Source organism: Giraffa tippelskirchi, chromosome 8 (genome assembly GCF_054371585.1).
Source record: "Giraffa tippelskirchi isolate mGirTip1 chromosome 8, T2T-mGirTip1v1.2.pri, whole genome shotgun sequence".
NCBI classification, from domain to species: domain Eukaryota; kingdom Metazoa; phylum Chordata; class Mammalia; order Artiodactyla; family Giraffidae; genus Giraffa; species Giraffa tippelskirchi.
In genome coordinates, this window is record NC_137282.1 from 131,527,727 (window position 1) to 131,547,408 (window position 19,682).

General features: G+C 51.0%; 1 protein-coding gene and 1 long non-coding RNA gene across 3 annotated transcripts; one reads left to right on the forward strand and one right to left on the reverse strand.

Annotated features, from left to right (window-relative positions):
- The first annotated feature begins 18 nt into the window (after window positions 1-18).
- LOC145517584 (uncharacterized) lies at window positions 19-7,859 on the forward strand. Its single transcript, XR_014062177.1, has 5 exons — window positions 19-194; window positions 3,175-3,307; window positions 5,025-5,137; window positions 6,991-7,220; window positions 7,351-7,859. It is a non-coding gene; the product is annotated as an uncharacterized LOC145517584 (long non-coding RNA).
- On the reverse strand, window positions 2,916-14,170 carry TREML2 (triggering receptor expressed on myeloid cells like 2). Of its 2 annotated transcripts, XM_081520434.1 has the most exons (6): window positions 13,969-14,170; window positions 12,268-12,358; window positions 11,574-11,894; window positions 8,465-8,885; window positions 7,328-7,434; window positions 2,916-7,034 (listed from the first exon to the last, which is right to left on the reverse strand). In XM_081520434.1, the coding sequence occupies exons 2-6, from the start codon at window positions 12,308-12,310 to the stop codon at window positions 6,547-6,549; spliced, it is 1,380 nt and encodes a 459-aa protein (XP_081376560.1). In that variant the 5' UTR covers window positions 12,311-12,358; window positions 13,969-14,170; the 3' UTR covers window positions 2,916-6,546. The 2 variants fall into 2 exon arrangements, with proteins under 2 accessions (XP_081376560.1, XP_081376559.1); XM_081520433.1 differs by lacking the exon at window positions 12,268-12,358.
- Between the last annotated feature and the right edge of the window lie 5,512 nt (window positions 14,171-19,682).

The following is a 19,682-nucleotide window of genomic DNA, read 5'->3' on the forward strand; positions in this document are numbered from 1 at the left end:
TTTACATGTTTGACTTCCTGGTTGGGCTGTGGGCCCCTCCAGCTAAGGATGGGATCTCAAAGTTTTTGATTCCCCTCCCAGAGCTTAGCCCCATGCTCTCCATGGATAAAAGTGAATCAAGGCTTAGACAGTGAATTAGCCAGCAGCTGATCTGTGTCCTCAGGCTTCCAAATGGCTGAAGAGGCTCACACAGGGTGGGTGTCTTGGAAGGTGCCTTTCAAGCCCTGACCAACCCAGAGAACACAGGGGATGCTTTGCAACTCTGGAATTTTGAGGAGTATTTGAGGGCCTTGGGCTAGGGATGACCCCAGACTTCCCACTCTGACACATAAGGTTTCTTACTATTAGGTGCAATTTCAGGCTCTCTGAGCTCTTGGCTGCTCATCCCCACCTCCAGGGCCTCATGCCTGCCTCACTACCTGGCTGTCTCCTGTCTGTCCACATTTCTTCACTCCACCAAGTTACCTGTGACCCATCTTGAGGACAGCCCTTTAGGAAAAGTTGGGGATCAGGGATGCCTGGTAATGGACCAATAAGTCAGTCTTGTTCAAGCCTGAGGAAGCTATGCGAGTATCACACATTGATGGAGAAGTCCTGTGGGTAGCAACAGAAATGTTCAGAGAAATGTACGTGATGGGGAAAGATGAGCCCACCAAAAGCCAGCAGGTCTGAGGTCTGGGGCTGGCTCTACCCCTGACGAACCAGAGACCTTGAGAAAGAGGCCCCAGTGTTCAGCTATGAAAGGGTTGCAGGAAGTGATTTTTAGACTCCTTTCCGGCTCTAACATCTTGTGATTCAGGAAGTCTGAGAGGCTCACAAAAGGAGGAAAGGAACACACCCTGGGACACCCCAGGCAGATGGTTCTGCTACCAGAGCTCCTGGAAGACTCATAGATTCCACACCAATCGAATCCCGAGTCCTTTGCCCTGAGATCAGCAAAGTCATGATGAAGGAGCCCGAACTGAGGTCATCCTGACTGGAAGATCGCGGCTCCTGGGAATTATCTAGAGCCTGGGCCAGTGACTAACACAGTACAACTGTGTGCAGAGATCAAATTGCCCTCATCCATTGGATCGTGGAAAAAGCAAGGAATTTCAGAAAAACGTCTACTCCTGTCTGCTTCACTGAACACACTCAAGCCTTTGACTGTGTGGATCACAGCAAACTGTGGAAAATTCTTAAAGAGTTGGAAATACCAGACCACCTTATCTGCCTCATAAGAAAGCTATATGCAGGTCAAGAAGCAACAGTTATAACCAGACATGGAACAACGGACTGGTTCAAAATTGGGGAAGGACTAAGTCAAGGCTGTGTATTGTCACCCTGGTTTATTTAACTTCTATGCAGAGCACATCATGTGAAATGCCAGACTGGATAAAGCATAAGCTGAACTCAAGATTGCCAGGAGACATATCAATAACCTCAGATGTGCAGATGACAGCACCCTCATGACAGAAATCAAAGAGAAACTAAAAAGTCTCTTGATGAAGGTAAAAGAGAAGTGAAAAAGCTGCCTTAAAACTCAACATTCAAGAAACGAACATCATGGCATCTGGTCCCATCACTTCATGGCAAATAGGTGGGGGAACAATGGAAACAGTGACAGAATTTATTTTCTTGGGCTCCAAAATCACTGCGAATGGTGACTGCAGTCATGAAATTAAAAGACGCTTGCTTCTTAGAAGAAAAGCTATGACCAACCTAGACAGTGTATTAAAAAGCAGAGACATCATTTTGCCTACAAAGGTCCATCTAGTCAAAGCTATGATTTTTCCAGTAGTCATGTATGGTTGTGAGAGTTGGACCATAAAGAAGGCTGAGCACTGAAGAACTGATGCTTTCGAAATGTGACACTGGAGAAGACTCTTGAGAGTCCCTTGGACTGTAAGGAGATCAGACCAGTCAATCCTAAAGGAAATCAACCCTGAATATTCATTGGGAGGACTAATGTTAAAGGTGAAGCTCCAATACTTTGGACACCTGATGCAAACAGCTAACTCCTCAGAAAAGACCCTGGTGCTGGGAAAGATTGAAGGCAAACGGAGAAGGGGGTGAGAGAGGACAAGATGGTTAGATGGCATCATCCATCGGCTCCATGGACATGAGTCTGAGCAAACTCTGGGAGATGGTGAAGGACAGGGAAGCCTGGCATGCTGCAGTCCATGGGATCGAAAAGAATCGGACATGACTGAGCAACTGAACAACAACCACAACAGTATGAGGATGCTTCCCTGCATGGGTTTTCAACTTTAAGCCTTGCTGGGATGGGTACCAGCATCTCACAGAGACTGTCTCATCCTGCAGTTTACGCGGCAGCTCTGGCTTCTGTTCCCGGCAGCCTGAGAATAAACCCTCCAGTCAGGAAGCCCCCCAGCCACCAATGCAGGGCTGTGAGATGGTGGCCTCCCCCTGCAGGAGCCACCCTCTTTGTGCTTACACAGAATGAGCCCAAGAGCTGGCCCCGCGCCCCAGTGCCACCCAGTCCCCTGCCGTCTCCTCATAGCCTCCTCCACGTCCATCTCCCTCTCCTCCTGTCCTGTTCCCTCTGCCCTCCCTCCTTGCCCCTCACCTGAGCCCAGAGCACCAGCAGGACAGGCATAGCTGGTATGTGGCTTCCCAGGCCATGGGCCCTCTTCCTGACTTCAGGCGAGGGGAAGGAAGCAAGACAGCAGCAAGCCCTGAGAAGGGAAAGCCAGAGTCCAGGGGGATTCAGCTCAGCCACCAAAGCCAGCCTGGGAAGTGGTGGCCTGGAGAGGAAGGGGAGGCCTCAGCCTATAGGCAGGACCCTCAGCTTCAGGTGCTACATCTAAGCCTGGATTGAGGCTCTGGGGAACTCTGACTCTCTGCCTAGCCTCTTCTCTGTCAACCTGTCTCCCTGCCTTTCTATATGGGATCTGTTTCTTTTAACCTTCTTCTTTTTTCTTTTTTTTTTTTGGCTGCACCACGCATCATACAGGATCTTAGTTCCTTCCCCCATGATGGAAGTGTAGATTCTTAACCACTGGACCACCAGGGATTGCTTTTGCTTCCGGTTAAGAATGTTGTTTATAGCCTGAAATATACATAATAGCCCATTCTCTGCTCTGACCTTTAAAGGTACAATGCTTTTCCATCCATGCAGAGATAAAAAGTTGCAGAATGGAGAATAACATTTGTCTTGTTGGAAGTTTACAGGAAAGTGGTGGCTTGACCCACCTGAACTACGACAACAAAGCAGTTTCACCTCCCCTCCAGGGTCTGGCCGACACCAAGAATCTGCAATACCTTCTCCCCTTTTAGTATAAAACAAGCCTGAATTCTGACTCGGGTAAGACGAGCTTCTTTGAGCCCCTTCTCCATCTGCTAGCTTTCCAAATGAAGTCGCTCTTCCTTGTCCCACCAAGTCTCTCCATTTATTGGCCTGTCATGCGGCAAGCTGTATGAGCTTGGACTTGTTAACAAAATAAGAACCTGTTTTTCCTCCTTCTTTCTCTCTTCTCTCCCACCACTTCCTCCCAAGCCTCAACTTTCTCCTCCCCACTGAAAAAAAGGAGGGGGATGAAGGGGAGTGACAGAGTTAGGGGACACTTCTGAGGTCCCCAGAGGTCAGAGACTTCCCATCCAGGCTTGCTTGGGGACTAAGGGGAGGAGGGTGAGGAGATGGAGAGTCATTTCCAGGAATGCGGGTGCAGGGAGGGTCCCTGGCAAGGGTGGGAGAGAGCAAAGTTGGGATGTGAACGTCAGAGGGGACAGGTGGAGACGGGGAGATGGGTGCAGAAGAAGGGGGAGGGAGAGAGAAGGGGAAAGGGTCTGTGCCCCGCAGGTCCTCCCTGTACCCCCAGCCCCGAGCTGGCCGTTATCACTCCATAGTGGTGGTTGAAAGGCCACACTAATCAAACACATTAAAAAAATAATGATCAGTAGATGAGCTACAGAAAAATCATTGTCACAGGCTGTTCATGGTTAATAAACAGCAAAGAAAAGAGACAAGTCTGTGAACAAGCCGCAGGGCAGATCAGGCTTATGGGGAACAGCAATTGGCAGGGAGGTTTATAAGCTCAGGGAAGAGTCTGGGGAAGAGAAAGGTGGGAAACAGGACGGGCAGAAATCAGGCTGCCCTAGGCCACTTGAGGAGCAGTTCTGCAGACAGGCCACCCTTCAGGATCGCCAAAAAGGCAGGGGGTGCCGGGGCTTCAGCTTCCCTGTGTCAGTGGATGGAGGGGAATGGGTCTGCCCCAGACAGACTCGAGGCCACCTTCTGCCCTCACTACTCCCAGCCCTGGGGCAAGAAGCCCCGTAGCCTGAAGAAGGAGCCCGGCCACACAGCACAGCGTCCACCCGTCCAGGCTGATGCAGAGTGAGAAGCCCATTTATAGCCACGGGGGACCGTGAACCTCAGGCTCACCTGCTGGCCTCACAGCAAGAACACCTGTGTCCCCTGGGCTCAGATCAGGGCTCACAGAGCGAACATCCCGTGGGTGCTGGGCTTCCTCTATTTGCTCCTTCCCTTAGCCATGACAGGAAACCCTTCGCACGTGTGTCCTGTCGTCTCACCCACTGCTCAGGAAGCCCCTCATCTTGTCCACCAAAGGCAGCAGTAGCCCTGGCCTGTCTGATACCTACCCTGCCCGTCTGATACCTGCACCGACCCGCCCTGGATCTGCTAGGATCTGGGTCTTCCTGGAGCTCCAGGGAGAAGGGCAAACAGGTAGCAGGAAGTGAGAGGCCAGGGTTTGGGGGGAAACGTCCCGGAAGTCTAGAGGTCCAAAAACGCCGCCCAGGCCCCTAAGGACTGGGGAGCTGGGGACATGGTCTGCACCTACCCAGCGCTGTGTGTCCATCCTTAGCTCGAACCCACGTGGGAGCAGGCTCCAGGGGTGGGCAACTCTTGCAGGTCCACCTGGTTCCAGGAGCCCCTCATCCTGGGCAAACGGGGATGGTCATTCACCCTAACAACTCCCCTGTATAACATCAGGGCACAGAGGCCACTCCCCACCTCCTGGGGCCGGACCTTGTGCCCCTCTTTCCTCCCTACCCCTTTACAGTTGAGGACAAACCAGAGACTTAGGGTCCGACCGTCTTCAGTAGAATGTGACAAGCATCAGACCTGGAAAAGAACTGGTGGACCAATCATCAGTCTTTTAGTCAGTTGTGTAAGGTTCGTATTATTCCGTATTATCCCGAATACAGTCTTGAGAGGTAGGAATTAGTGTCCCCTTTCACAAGAGAGGAAACGTGAGGCCCGATAGGGTAAGTGACTTGCACAGGGTCCCGCGTGACAGGTGGCACCCCTGGGTCCCGGTCCTGAGCCCCTGCAGTACTCTCCCCGACATCCTGCTCTCAGCCGGAGCAGTCCCATAGATGCGCGCTTTTCAGATGGAAAATTAACCCCCTCTTGGTTATACACCGGGTGTCAGCCACACCCTCCTGATAAGGAGGCTGGTTATCAGTGTGTGTGTGTCCTGGCACCAGGCCTGTCAGTTCCTCAGTCTGAGTCTCCCCTCTAGTGTCTTCTCCTGGACACAGGGGAGAGGGTCTGCCTCCCTGCTGTCCCCCCGGGATTGTCCCCTGCCCCTTCCTCTCTCCCCATCTCCACCCTAGAGTGGCGATCCTGGGCTGGCTGCCTGCCAAGGCCCCTCTGTGTCACTCCCCTGACTTTGATGTTCGCTGTCCTACCAAGGAGGGCTGTGACCCAGGGCTGAGAGCTGAGAGGCCACATGTACCCCCAGGCTCTCATTCCAGTGGCCCCAGGCTGGTGGACACTCCTCCCTAGGGGAGGAATCCAGCCCTTATTCTTCAGCCTTTGCTGCCAAAGAGGCTGAATCTGAGCCATGAGCTGGAGGTGGAGGGGGGGGCAGGAGAGACTCCTCTGGCCACTGTGCTCTGACCCAGGCTCCTTGGCTCCATCCCTCCTCCCCGCCCCCTCCTAGCCCAGGGAATTCCTCCAGGCTGCGGGCAGCTGAGTTGTCTTTGCTGTGTCACCACTGGGTCCTCTTTTCCCAGGGAACAATGAGTCCCCTGGAGGGAAGTGATCCCCCCTTTCTCTGAGCTATGACTTCCCCTTCAATGGACCCCAGGGCCCTCCGCATCCCCTCCAGGCGTGCAGACCCAGAGCTGGGGTGTGGGAACTGGGGGAAAGAGCCTTGGGCAGCCTCTGCATGCAGGTCTAGGGACAGGCTAGTCCCGCAGGTGAGGGCTCTCAGCTGCCTGGTCACAGCTGTCCCAGGAGGGCCTGACCAGCGGCATCAGTGGGAGCATGGGCTCCGCTGGTGCCCGGGACCTGAAGGACAAGCAGCTGCGGTCAGCTCAGGGCACATGCGGAGGTCCCGTAGAGGATGTGCTGCCCAGGGGGTGGGAGGCTTAGATAGCTCTGGGGTCCCCAAGGCCTCTATTGACCCCCACCTCTTAGTCACTGTTTCTCCTCCGGGGTGGGACCCTTGTGACATAAGCTGCTTCTGGTTCTCTTTCTTCCCCCAACAGCATAGGGACACTTGAGGGGAGCAGAGGGAAACTGAAGACAGGGCCCCGGGTCGGGAGAGGGTGGCTCCAGCTGTCCACTCCTCCCCCTCAGCTCTGTAGTAAGAGGTTCTGAGGACGATGAGAGCAGAGGTTCTCTGTCTGCAGACAGCATCCTCGGGGCTTGTCTGCCAACCAGCTGGGGCCCCGGGTGTCTGTGGCTCTCAGGAGAACCATCTCAGTGGTGCCCCAAACCCCCAGAGATCTCCTGCCCCGTGCCACGTGGTCTGACTCCCACTCCTGCCAGGTTCCCAGCAGCCCAGGGGAACCGAGTAGGTGCGGCACAGCCTCCGGTTCCAGGAAAGCCTGAGTCCAGGTTGCACAGTCCTCACCCCCAGCCCGGCTCCAACCCAGACAGCTCCCTGTCTTCGCTCCTCCTCTGAGGAGTCTCCTGGGGGTCTCCCGGGACCCCTCTGGGAGAAGCTCCTCCACCACCCCCCCACAGTTAAGTGGCTTCAGACCAAGCGGGCCTCCACGGACGTTCTGGTCTTGCAGGCGAGTCCTTCCAGGATCTGGCAGGGTCACGCATATGCTGTAGCCTGTGAGGACAGAGAGAGAGATGCAGAGGGCAGTCCTGCTCAGCACCGGGAGCTCCCAGGCCAGCTCCTCTGCCTCTGCCCTCCGCTTCCAAGTGGCTGGGCCCCAGAAGGTTCCACTGAGTGGTCACTGCCTGCCCACCCTTCCCCCTCTCCTGGGTGTTGAATGGTCCTCCAGACTGGACGCAGGTGAGGACTGACCGCCTGGAGACTGGGGCCGGTCGGGCACTTTGGAAAGGTGTCAGACTCCCCAGCGCTCTGTCCTTGGGGGGCTGCGAAGGTTGGGTTCTACTCACTTCCCATGTGTTTCTTCTTCCAGAAGCCGTAGACCACAATCAGCATCACAAGCACGGGGAGCAACGCCAGCACCCCCACAAGCACCACGGGATAGAAGTCCAGGAGTCTGGGGAGACAGGACAGGGCCAGGAGGAGATGAGTACTGGGCACCCCCTTCCGGCCCACGTCTTCCCACACCCCACGCGAGAGGAGTGGGACCCGCCAGTCCCCATGGGGAGCGATGGCCTCTCTTCCTCGGGGACCGAGCTGCGGGAGAAGGAAGTGAGGTGCTCACAGGTCAGTGGGACGAAGGCATGCATCTCTCCAGTATTTGGGGGAATACTCTCTGCTGAGGACAAGGGCTCTAAGAGACACCCATTTGTGACAGAAGAGGCCTAGGTTCTTACTCTCCCCAGGGTGACTGAGGGTGGCACTTCCCACCTCGGTCCTCAAGAACACGTGCTGTGGATGCCCTGCCTGTGTCCCCTTTGCTACATCACTTCCATCTCCACCCGTCATCAGCACCTCCATTAAAAAGAACTTCTGACCTGACGGCTTTCTCTTGTCACTGGCGCCACGCATGGCAGGCAGCCCTCCCTCGACAGCCAACAGTGGGATATAAAGGCCCTGGCACCCTCGCCCTCCACACAGCTGCCTGGCACTGGACCCTGGACTCTCCCCAATGGGGCTGAGCCCTTGCTGCCCACGGTGATGACCAGCCTGGCAAGTGCTCCATCTGCTGCCTTCCCTGCCTCACTTTCCCTTGCTCTGCCCCGTGTTCCCAGTACAAAGTGAATCCTGATCTCAGAGTCCACTCCTGGGGGAACCCAAATTAAAGTGTCCCCATTTCCTACCCTCCGAGATGCTCCCCTTGTGCGATCCTGACCCTCTCCTCTCCATCCTCAGACTCTGTGCTGACCCAGCCCTACCCTCGTCTCCCGCTGCCATCCTTTCTGTCCCTTGTCCACCCCAGCTTCCCACCGCCCGTTCAGCAACAGGGCCGACTGGATTCCCGGTAGGGTGGCGAGTGCGACAGGGACTGGTCTGCTGCGACATTTGCACCTTGCGGTCTGCTCAGGCACCGAGGACTGTTGCCATGTCTGGGAAAACGGCATTCAACACAGGCCCCCACCCACCCACACCCCCGTGCCGGGTACCTGCTGGGGAATAAGTGGTCAAGGAGAGTTCTGCTGGTCGGGCACATTCCCGCGGTGGGGGCTCCCACGGTGCAGAGGTGCGCAGCCTTAGTGGAGGTGGAGGCTGGGCCCGCAGCGGAGGCTCGGGTGTTGCTGGGAAACGCAGTCACTGTCTGGGACCCGGTGGCCCTCCTGGGCCCCGCGGTGGACAGACCGGTGCTGGAGAAACTGTAGCCCACCACAGATGTCAGTCTGGTGCTCCCCGAGGTGGGGGAAGGCAGTGGTCTGGCCAAGGTGAGGAGTCCAGCTGTGAACACGGTCGCCCGGCTGATGAAAGGGGCACCAGGGCCTGAGGTGGGCGCTGGGCCTGTGGCGACGACCGTTTCACTCTGGAGGATGTGGGGCAGCTTCGTGAGAGGAGTGTTTCCCTTGGTTATGGAGGCTGAGGGACCAGAGAGGGAGGAAGGTGAGACTGGGTCGGGGTCTTGGTTTCGGAAGCAGCTGACGGCAGCCCACATGGTTGTCTGGGGACTGGGGTGGGCAGGGTGGGGGAGGCTGTCCTCCTTTCACCCCTTGGACCTAGGATCCTGCTTTGCTGAGAGACCAGGTGTGTGTTTGTTCAGGGGGTGAGGTCAAGGAGGAGGAAGTAGGCACAGCAAAGAAGGCAGAGTCTTTCACAAGTTTTTCAGTATTCCCTGTCTGGCCACGAGTACGAGAGGACGCTTCCCTCCCTACCCCCATCTCTCTTCTCACTCTGCGAACCTTCCTCATTCCTGTAAGTCAGAGATTTCTCTGCTCTGACGTTGAACGTGACCTTCCCCAGTTGCTCCACGACTGGTGACTGGGATCTGGAGATGAGGACGAGGAAGCATCAAAGACCCTGATTCCCAACAACACCATGAACAGGGAGGTCAAATGCCTTCCTTGGGGGCTTATTAAGAGACACCCGAACTGGTCCTGCCACCCTCATGCATCAGGGCAATCCTTCACCATCCCCTTTTCTAGAAGAAGGCTGGAGTTTAGTCGGTGGAAGGGGAGCAGGCAGGAGCCGTGAGGGCTCAGTCTAGGGAGCAGTGTTGAGCTGATCTCATTAGGAAACAGGAGAATGGAGAGAGAGGGATGCTGTGGCAGGGAGAGGGCTGCGGCCACATCCCACTGCTGTGCATGCACGGACGCTCTCCTGAGGGCTTCACCGAGGAAGATGCCCATTTTTCTGGACAAGGGAACCAGAAAAAGGGGAATTGGGGAGGGTGGGGATAGGAGAAAGGGCCAACCTGGAGCCAGATCTCCCGAATCATTCTAATGAGCAGTGTGAAGACCCCCAAAGGACCCTTCAAAGAACACACACAGCTGCCCTGGGAGAGCCAGCACTTGGCCACAGAGGATCTAAGAGTAGGGTAGAAAAGGAGTGACGTCCATAGAGAGCGAGACCTCCTGCAGGGTCAGTGAGGTCACACAACTGTTTCCCTCTCCTTCATCCCTACCTCAGTACACCAAGGGGTCGGGAGGTGCAGGACCAGGAGAAGGTGACGGAGAGGAACGCTTGTCCCCTACCTCCTGTGATGAAGGAGGAGGGTTGGACAGCAGCTGTCCCCCCTGCCCACCTCAGGCGCCTGGGGCCAGAAAGTTCGGTTTTCAAGATGCGGTGGAAGAGCATATGTCATTAGAAGTTTTGCAGATTTTTCATTTCCTAGTAAGGTCTGCAAAGTTAGAATCTCCCAAATTGTGGTTAAGAGATGGAAAGTGAGATCCAACATAGTACAATGGGAAGATACACTAAGGGAAAATAAAACCATTTCATGTTTAGTTTCAGTTTAGTCACTCAGTTGTGTCCGACTCTTTGCGACCCCATGGACTGCAGCACGCCAGGCCTCCCTGTCCATCACCAACTCCCGGAATTTACCCAAACTCATGTCCATTGAGTAGGTGACGCCATCCAACCATCTCATCCTCTGTCATCCCCTTCTCCACCTGCCGTCAATTTCATGTTTGTGTCCCTACAAATGAAGACTTCAGTAAACTGGTTTCGACTACTTCCCTGGGACTAAATCACAACTGGAGCGGGAGGAATGAGATTTGCTCCCCATCTTAGAGGTGGCAGTGGCCCAAGTTCAGACCCGACAGAAGATGAAGATGCAGTTGGGTTGGAGGAACCGGGAAGTGTGGAGAGTAATTTTCACAGTCACTGGCTGCTTTTTGCAGGCTCTCTGTCTGGCTCCTCACCCTTCCCCATCTTGTAAATGTAGAAAGAGCACAGGGCTTCGTTCTTGGCCCTCCTCTCTTTTTCTATACTAAAGAGAGAGCTTTGATCATCTTAAAGTCAAGGCACAGTGTCACCTCTCTAAAACTCTCCAATAGCTTCCTCTTGTACCTAGAATAAAACTCAGACCCCCATATCATGAGAATCAGGACTGCTGTTTGCCTCTCCAACTTCATCTTCTATTGCTCTGCCCAACACTCAATATGTACCAGCCTCTTCTCACCTCAGGGCCTTTGCATGTGCAGTTCTCCCCGCCTGGAAAGCCCTTTGAATCACCTACCCTCAACAGGGCTAGAAAACTCTCATCCCACACAGGTTCTGCATAATGTCATCTGCTCAGGGAAGTCTTCTTTGACTCCCCACTAACTCAGTCGCTCCCCCCACCACAGAACTTTCTAGTTCATCCCATTGTTTTATTTGCTTAAGAACATTCACTATTATCTGCAACTGTTTGTCTGACGATATGTTATTGCCTGTCACCTCCCAGAGGGGAGGAATGTGTCTGGTTTTGCTCACCACTGTGTCCTCGAAGCCTAGAATCGTGCCTGGCAGAGAATCAGGGCACGGTGAATAAATACTGAACAAATGATTGAATAAAACAAAGCCCAGAGAGTCCTGAGTTCTAATCTCATCTCGTTCCCTTGCTAGCTCTGTGACCCTAAACAAGGTCAGAGCCTCAAGGGAGTTTTTACATCTCATTTTGTTCATCTGTAAAATGCCCCTGAAGGTGTCTGTGGAAGAACTGTGAAAACCCCACTGTCCATCATGCCCACCGATGGATTATTATCATCCTTGTTATATTTGATGTCAGTGGACTACAGGGCTGGAGGACACCCCCCAGCATCCCAGCGCCCCAGCAGGCCTGCTCACCTGGAGACACTTCCAGCAGGAAGCCCATCAGAGGGTAGAGGATGCCGGAGCTGTTGCGCATGCACCAGTACCGGCCCGAGTCCTGGCGCCTGAGGGCCGCCATGGTGACGTTGACCACCTTGGCCTGGGTATCGTCCTGCAGCAAGTAGCGCGGCCCCTGCACCCCCACACGGGTGAACCCAGTCTCGCACTTCCTCCTCCTGATTTTGCACCAAACCTTACCCTCCATGTGGTTTTTGCGGCTCTTGTAGGAGCACTGCACAGACAGAGTCTCCCCTTCAAAGTGCTGCAATTTTGAGTACACACGCTCCATGGGGGCACCTAGGGAGACATGACTGGTTGAGCAAGGAGGAAGGAAGCATCTGAAACTTGCAACGTGGTGAAGAGGCAGGTGGCTATTGCTCTGCTCTCATGGAACTTAAAGGAGAAATATAGCCTGACTCTGATGGAGGGGGACATAGGCCCCCTCTCCCAGGGAGCTCTCGGTCTGTTGGAAGAGACGCTAGCCCTGCCCTCTAGGAGTTCCCAGACTGATGGGGAAGACAGTAGTCCTGTGCCCTTGGAGAAATCCTAAAATGATGAGGAAGATACAGGGCTAGCTAGATACATACAGGGGAACTCCCAGTATAATGGTGGAGACACAGGCATAGCCCACAGGGAGCCCATAGTTTAACAGAGGAAGCTTAGCCCTTACATTTAGGGAACTTCAGGGGACACAGCTCTTTTCTTTGTGGCATTTTCTAGTCCAATGCGAGAGTGATAAGCCCCGTCTTCAGGGTCTTGTCCTGCCCTCAATGAGATACAGACACAAACTCAAGTCATCATTCTGAAATTCCAGAGCCCAATGAACTTAGGTAGGTGAGAAAATTCAGGCTTGGAAAATATTAACAGTAGTTATTTGTTTCACAAACAGTTTCATTCTAGTCATCTTTTAAATAACAAGTTGTCTGAGTTCACTCTAGTTGATGTTTAATTTTAAAATATTCTAGTTACCTAAAACCCATAGATTCAGTATGTTCAAACATGTGTATCAACTCCTGGTTGCGTTTAAACCAAAGATGTCTACAGTTCTTCACTGTTCATAAGTTGCCCTCTATCCCTAGGAAGCAGATGTGGTCTATGAGCTTCATAATCCACAGTCTGATGAGGAGAGGGTAGAACTAGGGCTGAGGGTGGTGAGCCAGGGGACAGAAAGAAGGAGAGGGCTGCAGTGGGGACCCTCTGCCCCTCTACACACCTTCTGCTCAGCAGTCACTCCTCTAACTCCCTCAGAGTCTTCTGCAAGCACACACATACAGAGTAGAGAACATACATTCTGGAGTCTAAATAAACATAGGTTAAAACTCGATTCTACCACTGCCTGTGTGAGCAGACCGTGTAAGGTCTCTGTTTCTAATCTGTCTCTGGTTGGCTGTGAGAACTGTGCCCCTGGACAGCGCCTTAAACGTGGTACGTGCGCAGTGCACACCTCCTTTTCCCCAGTGCAGGTTGCTCCAGCTTTCCCAACGGAACCCAGAGCTGTGATGGCCAAGGGCCCAGCATCCAAGACGTCCACCTTAGTTTCCAACCCAGCTGCCACTATAGTTGAGGCTTGGAGTAAGGTAACGCCCTTTCTCGTATCACTTTGTCCCATGCAAATTAAACAGAATAATCCCACTCAATTATTTGGCAGGTGACAGGTTTGGGGGACCCCAGGAGACACTCTTCTGCCCTGGCAGAGTGGGGCCTCTCTGGGAGAGGTGTAAGGATGGGACGACAACCTTGGAAAGGGTCTCCAGGGCACTGTGTTTGTGCGTGCCCACCTTTCAGCCCTTTCACAGGCGGTGCCCATAACTGCACGGGAAGTGGTAACTCGGTTGCCATGGCAGCAAGGGAGGCAGAATTGGGTGAGGTCCCCTCAAGGAGCATTTAGTAGCTGTGGGGTGGGAGAGAGGGCTTCAAGGATTGCTTCCCTCCCTGCCAAGGACAGGGGGTAGGGACGGGGGTTGTGGCCCCAGTGTTCCAAGAAAAATCAAGTTCAGCACCCACACCCGTAAGGTAATGCTTCTCATAAAGAACCAACAGGGCCTGCCTGACAGAGGCCCAAGGGAGGAGGGCTTGTTGTATGAGGAAAGGGAGTGGCCCTGGTCAGAGGTCCTGAGGAAGCCGGGCAGATAAAGGGGCCCACGCAGAGAGGGTCCAGGGCTTTATCTTAGTTGGGGAGGCCTGGGTTAGCTTTCCCCAGGGACAGATATTCGGCTGGAAACTTCTCACTGGTCTCTGGTAAGGGGCTACTAAGTCTGCCAGACCTCCTCCTCCTCCTCCAACCCCACAAGATCACTGGGCAAGAAAAGCAGGAAGGGGGTTCAGGGACAGACGGTTCCCTCCCCCGTAGGCCACCCACCCACCCTCTCACCTGAGACAGGGCCCTGGAGCCACAGCAGCAGCAGCAACAGCAGCAGGAAGGCGGGAGGCATGGCTCCACACAGTGGGGATGGGCACGGCCCAGCGGGGGCAGGGATACAAGGTTAGGGGCCCAGGCCTATCCGGGACGGGCCATTTGGGTCTGCCAGGGAAGACCTGGGGTTCTAAATGTGAAGTTGCCCATTTAGGGAAGTGAGGAAGTTGTGGGACCCACTGTGACCAGCAGACCGCGGGAGCCGGCAGAGCCTACCAGAGGGCGGCGCCGGGGCAGTTTCCGCCCCCTCTTCCTCGAAACTTCAGGCAGGTGTGGCTGCTCCACCCAGTCTGGGGCCTCCCCACCCAGGGAGGGCTCTCAGGGTCAGAAAACTCCTCACCCTCTTCAGGTCCCTCCCAGAATCTGGTGCAATAGGAGTGCTGTCTTCTGAAGCCCGTTATTCACCTAGAGGGGTAGTGTGAGGTTTCTAGAACCTCGGGTACAGACTTCTCTGGTATCCTCTGGCTCAGAGACCATGGGTATAGGCTACGCGGCTGCAGCAGGGTATCTCAGATCCGTTTTTCACAAACCCACATTCACACGGAGCTTCCTGTAAACTCCCATTCATTTTTTCATTCATTCATTCCTAAATGCATGCATTCACTCTGGCACTGCCTTCCTCTCTCCCAGGCTCCTGGCTAGTCAGAGCAGTCACTCATGCTCACACTTGCAGATAACCCTTTACATGCCCAGATGCAACCTTATTTTTGTCACTGTTAGAGTGTGGCAACCCACTCCAGTATTCTTGCCTGGAGACTCTCATGGACAGAGGGGCATGGTGGGCTACAGTCCGTGGGGTTGCAAAGAGTCAAACATGACTGAGTGACTAAGCACACAGCACAGAGTGACAAGAGAAAAGAAGAGGCAAATTGTAAGACTTGGAGCATAAAGTTTGGGTTCAGGGAGGAGCACCTGTGCTCTCACATGTGGGCACATGTACACACACACTCACATACACTAACACGTTCTCATACATACACACACTCATACACAAACACACTCATGCATACACACTCACACACACATACACACACTCACATACACTAACACACTCTCATACATACACACACTCATACACACTCACAGACTCACATATACTAACACACTCTCATACATACAGACACACATACACGAACACACTCATACATACACACACACTCACATACACTAACACACTCTCATACATACACACACTCATACACGAACACACTCATACATACACACGCACACACACACACACTCACATACACTAACACATTCTCATACATACACACACTCATACTCACTCACAGACTCACACACACTAACACATTCTCATACATACACACACTTATATACAAACACACTCATACCTACACATTCACACACACATACACACACTCACATACACTAACACATTCTCATACATACACACACTCATGCACAAAGACACTCATACATACACATGCACATACACACACTCACATACACTCACACACATACACTAACACACTCTCATACATACACACACTCACACACTCTCATAGTCACATATACACTCACTCTCACACCATGTACACACACACTAACACTCTCACACTCGCACACTCACATAGACACACACAGAAGCTGCCTCTCCTTTCCCACACTCACGTGTCTCCTTATCTGTATCCCTCTCTCTGCCTCTCCTGCCATCATCTCTAATCACCCACCAGCTCCATCCAGACTCCTGCTACCCGCTGCAGCCCCAGTGTCTCCCTTCCCCCACCTCAACTCCAGAAACCACACCCCAGCCCCCCCTCCCTGCTCTGGCCCCCAGCCAGTACACAGGCATGCTCCCTCAGCTTCCTTTCAGCCCACCCTATCTCTGCCATACAGCTGTCTGGCTCCAGCTAAAATGACCCAGCATCTGGCCCAAGGCTCCACCCTGCACTTAGTCCTCAGGGCTGAGAACGAGAAGGGACTTCTGACACCCAGGACCCGCGTCATAGGCTCCTGGGCGTGTGGGGACCCAGGTGGACCCCCATGACGATGCGTCTTCCCCCTCCTCACCTATGCCAACTTTCTCCTTAGATGGGACTCAGAGTAAAACATCCTCAAGTCTGCATGGCCACAGCCTTAAAATGAGCTTGAATCCCCAAATCCCAGAGCAAGAAAGTTTTATTTTTGCTGATCCCAAATTTTAGTCTCAACATCCATTCATTCATTTATTGGTTCTTTCAGTCTTATGTGCTACACGTGGCACTAGGCACTTGGGGTAGAAATAAGATATGGTTGTTCACTTTAGACCTCTCAATATGCTTTTCTCAATCACCCTTTTTCATTTTCTCCCCCAATTTTACACTGCTCCCCAGACCCCTGAGTTCAGAGACTGTCTCTCCTCCCAACACAAAAGGTATCTTCCTTTCTTTCCTCCATCCAAACAGTAAATGGCTTCAGGACTCAGGTCATCTCATTTATCTCTTGTGGGGACCACATGTGCTTGGAATCAACGCTTCTATTAACCCCCTACTGTGTCCCTAGCACTGAGTGAGGCCTTATGAAAAATGCATTCACCATGATAGCTGCATTGACAAGAAAATAAAAACCCACATGCTCTCATCCCACTCAACAGAGGAAATATAAACTGGATTCAGTGTTTCTGAGGAAAATCTGGAAAGATTTATTAAAATATCTAAAAATATGCACACATTAATTAGACTTTTATGTACAAAATAATTTAACACAGCAGGATATTTTTGTGTCTTTCTGTTTTGGATTAAAAAATTAAGGTCTAATTTACATAGGTGAAATTCACCCTTTTCAGTAGAAAGTTCTGGGAGTCTGATAAACCCGTGGGGACTTGTAACCACCACCATAATCAAGATATAGAAGTGTTTCATTATCTGCCAAAAGTTCCTAGTGTCTTTTTGTAGTCTTCCCCTCACCCCACCCTCAGTTCCTAGCAAACTGATCTGGTGTTTTTCCCCTCTACAGTTCTGCCCTTTCCAGAATGTTATGAAAATGGAATGGTTCAGTGTGTAGTATATTTTTTTATTGAAGTATATTGACTTAACAATGTTGTGTTAACTTCTGCTATACATCAAAGTGATTCAGTTATACATATATACATTCTTTTTTATATTCTTTTCCATTATGGTTTATCACAGGATACTGAATATAGTTTCCTGTGCTATACACTAGGACCTTGTTTTTCATCCATTCAATATATATTAGTTTGCATCATGCTCCATCGTGTCCAACTCTCTGTGACCCCATGGACTGTAGCCCACTAGGCTCCTCTGTCCATGGAATTTTCCAGGCAAGAATACCGGAGTGGGTTGCCATTTCCTACTCTAAGGGATCATCCCAACTCAGAGATCAAATCCATGTCCTCTGCGTCTCCTGCATTGGCAGGTGGATTCTTTATCACTGCGCCACCTGGGAAGCCAACAGTTTGCATCAGCTAATCCCAAACCCCAAATCACTTCCCTCCCCCAGCCCCTTTCCCTTGGCAACCACAAGTCCATTCTCCATGTCTGTGAATCTGTTTCTATTTTGTTGATAAGTTAATTTCTGTCATATTGTGGATTCCACATACAAATGATATTACATGGTATTCATCTTTCTCTTTCTGATTTACTTCACTTAGCACAATAATATCTAGTTCCATTCATGTTCCTGCAAACGGCATTATTTCATTCTTTTTAAATTGAGTAGTTTTCTATTTATATATGTACCTCATCTTCTTTATCCATTCATCTTTTAATGGACATTTAGGTTGCTTCCATGTCTTGGCTGTTGTGAATAGGGAAGCTCATGAACACAGGGGTGTGGGTATCTCTGAATTATAGCTTTGTCCACATATATGCCTAGGAGTGGGATTGCTGGATCATATAACAACTCTATATGTAGTTTTCTGAGGAACTTCCATACCATTTTCCATTGTGGCTGCATCAACTTACATTCCCACCAACAGAGTTGGAGGGTTTCTTTTTCTCCAATGTGTAGCATATTAGTTGGCTTCTTTCACTTAGTATAAGGCATTTGAGATGTTGTGTGTTGAGTATACTTTGTTTCTTTTTATTGCAAAGCAGGATCCTACTGTATGGATGTAACATAATCGTTTACGCATATCTCTTCCAGTTCAGGGATAATAAGATTTGGTTTCCAGTTTGGGATTATTCCAAATAAAACTACTACAAATATTTACACACAGGGTTTTGTGAAATAGGCTTACGTTTCACTTGGGTAAATACCTAGAGCAGGATTTCTGGGTTCTATTGTAAGATTGTATTTAATTTTTTAAAAACTAATTGTTTTCCAATGTGGCTGCACCATTCTGCATTTCTACCAGTGATCTTCCAGTTGCTCCCCTATCCTTCATAGCATTTTGATATTGTCAGGTGTTGTTCTTGCCCCACCACCCCATTCTAATAGTATGTAGTAGTATTTGTTGTGGTTTTATTTTGCATTTCTCTAATAACTAATGACATTGAGTATCTTTTGTTGTACCTATATGCCATCAATATATCTGCTTTAAGATAGGGTCTGTTCAAATCTTCATTTTTTATTTGTTTGTTTTCTTCTTATTGAGTTTGAGGACTATATAGTCTGATAGTCTTGTATCAAATATGTGTTTTGCAAATATTTTTCCCATCTGTGTTTTTTATTTTCTTAAAAGTGTCTTTCAAGAGCAAGGGTTGTAAATTTTTGTGGAATCTCCAATATATCACTTTTTATGTATCATACCTTGGTGTTATATCTAAGAAGTCTTTGCTTAACCCAAGGTCACAAAGATTTTGTAACAGTCTTATTGAGATATAATTCACACAGTATAAAATTGACCCACTTAGAGTGTACACTCCAGTGGTTTTGGAGGTATTCACTGAGTTGTGCAACCATCACCACAATCCAGTTTCAGAACATTTCATCACCCATGTCCATGAGCAGTCACACCCTGAATAAGTTTCCCATTACTCCTATTACTGCGAATGTGGTGACTTAAAACAGTAGAAATGCATTCTCTCGCAGTCCTGGAGGCCAGGAGTCTGAAGTCAGTATCACTGAACCAAGATCAAGGTATTAGTAGGGCTGCAGCATCTTCAGAGACTATAGGAAAGAAGCTGGTCCTTGCCTCCTCCAGCTTCTGGTGGTGCCAACATTCTGCAGCTAGTGACTGTATCACTCGAGTCTTCAAAGTCAGCATCTTCAATAAAAAGGAATGAAATTGTCATTTGTAGAGATGTGGATGGACCTAAAGGCTGGCAGAGGCAAAGTAAGTCAGAAAGAGAAAAACAAATATCATATATTAACGCATATACGTGAAATCTGAGAAAATTGGTATAGACGATTTTATTTACAAAGCAGAAATAAAGACATAGACACAGAGAAGAAATGTATGGATACCAAAGGGGAAAGGGTAAAATGAATTGGGAGATTAGGACTGACGTGTGTGCTATATAGCAGGTCAGCCTCCTCTCTTCATGTGATTCTCCAGGCAAGAACGCTTTGAGTGGGTTACCATGCCCTCCTCCAGGGGATCTTCCCAACCTAGAGATCTAACCCATGTCTCTTATGTCTCCTGCATTGGCAGGCAGGTTCTTTTCCACTAGCACCACCTGGGAAGCCCTTGGAATTGACATATATACTCTATCGACACTGTGTATGAAACAGATAACTAATGAGAACTTACTGCATAGCACAGGGAACTC

What these genes read in the sequence shown, in the direction of transcription:
- TREML2 (XM_081520433.1), bottom strand. Translation starts at nt 14,029, where the DNA reads ATGCCTCCCGCCTTCCTGCTGCTGTTGCTGCTGCTGCTGTGGCTCCAG. An exon ending in GCTCCAGGGCCCTGTCTCAG is followed by an intron (nt 11,895 to 13,968) that starts GTGAGAGGGTGG and finishes ATGTCTCCCTAG; the next exon opens with GTGCCCCCATGGAGCGTGTG. An exon ending in GAAGAAGAAACACATGGGAA is followed by an intron (nt 7,035 to 7,327) that starts GTGAGTAGAACC and finishes CTGTCCTCACAG; the next exon opens with GCTACAGCATATGCGTGACC.